At 44.9% G+C, this 700-nt stretch overlaps 1 protein-coding gene across 1 annotated transcript in view; it reads right to left on the bottom strand.

Moving 5' to 3' along the window:
• The window catches only part of LOC103737292 (olfactory receptor 12-like), a 17136-nt gene extending 16436 nt beyond the window's left edge, over positions 1-700 (bottom strand). Inside the window, exon 1 of the mRNA XM_008837101.3 lies at positions 591-700. Within this exon, the coding sequence (XP_008835323.2) occupies positions 591-700 (110 nt within the window). The remainder of the gene's footprint in view (positions 1-590) is intronic.

Genomic DNA, 700 nt, shown 5'->3' with positions numbered 1-700 from the left:
AAGCTCTCTTGATTTAAGTAAGGCTCTAAGGGAACGAATTTGGAGTTTTTTCTGGCGTGATGTGGAATTTCCCATTATAAAAGGAAGCGTTTTGCAGCAGTCTGACACTAAGGGGTTGGAGTGCCCTGACAAGTTACAAGCCTCTAGACTGCAGAAAAAATAGTGACGGTTTTAAATCTTTTGTTCTGGCCATGAGCCACCTTGAAGTTTCAAGTGCTCCGCAGGGCTAGTTAATTTAAATTCTCACTCAACTGGTTTTAGCTGTGGTTTGAATGCCCTGGGGGGGGGCAGGATAACGAAACTGACTAGGGAAGTTTTACCTTAGAAGCTGATTTCAAGGCTTACGTGGAGATTTCTTAGAACTTTAGGGATTTTTCTAGCGGTGTTGAGATAGAAAAAGTGGGGTGAAGTGATGGTTTCCAAGAAAACGTGCCTGAAATCAAGATTTCAGGGGATTTTGCTTGGCTCCCAGCACAGGTCTTCCCGCAAATTTGAGAGACTGGCAGCCATCCTAATGACTCTTACGTGGCCGTTGCGTCACCATATTTTTATATTAGAAAGATATATATATAGAGGTCTTTTGTCTATACCTGTACAGGCGGTCGGGGTCTGTTAGGGGGTCAAAGAGGCCTTCAGCTAATGTCAGGGAGTAGCCCTGACCAGGAAGCTTCAGTTGCCTCCCTGTCCTTAACGGTCGCAT

Source organism: Nannospalax galili, unplaced genomic scaffold, assembly GCF_000622305.1.
Source record: "Nannospalax galili isolate Female #2095 unplaced genomic scaffold, S.galili_v1.0 scaffold3311, whole genome shotgun sequence".
Lineage (NCBI taxonomy): Eukaryota > Metazoa > Chordata > Mammalia > Rodentia > Spalacidae > Nannospalax > Nannospalax galili.
Note: the sequence above shows the minus strand (reverse complement) of the source record. Positions and strands in the feature narration are given on the sequence as shown.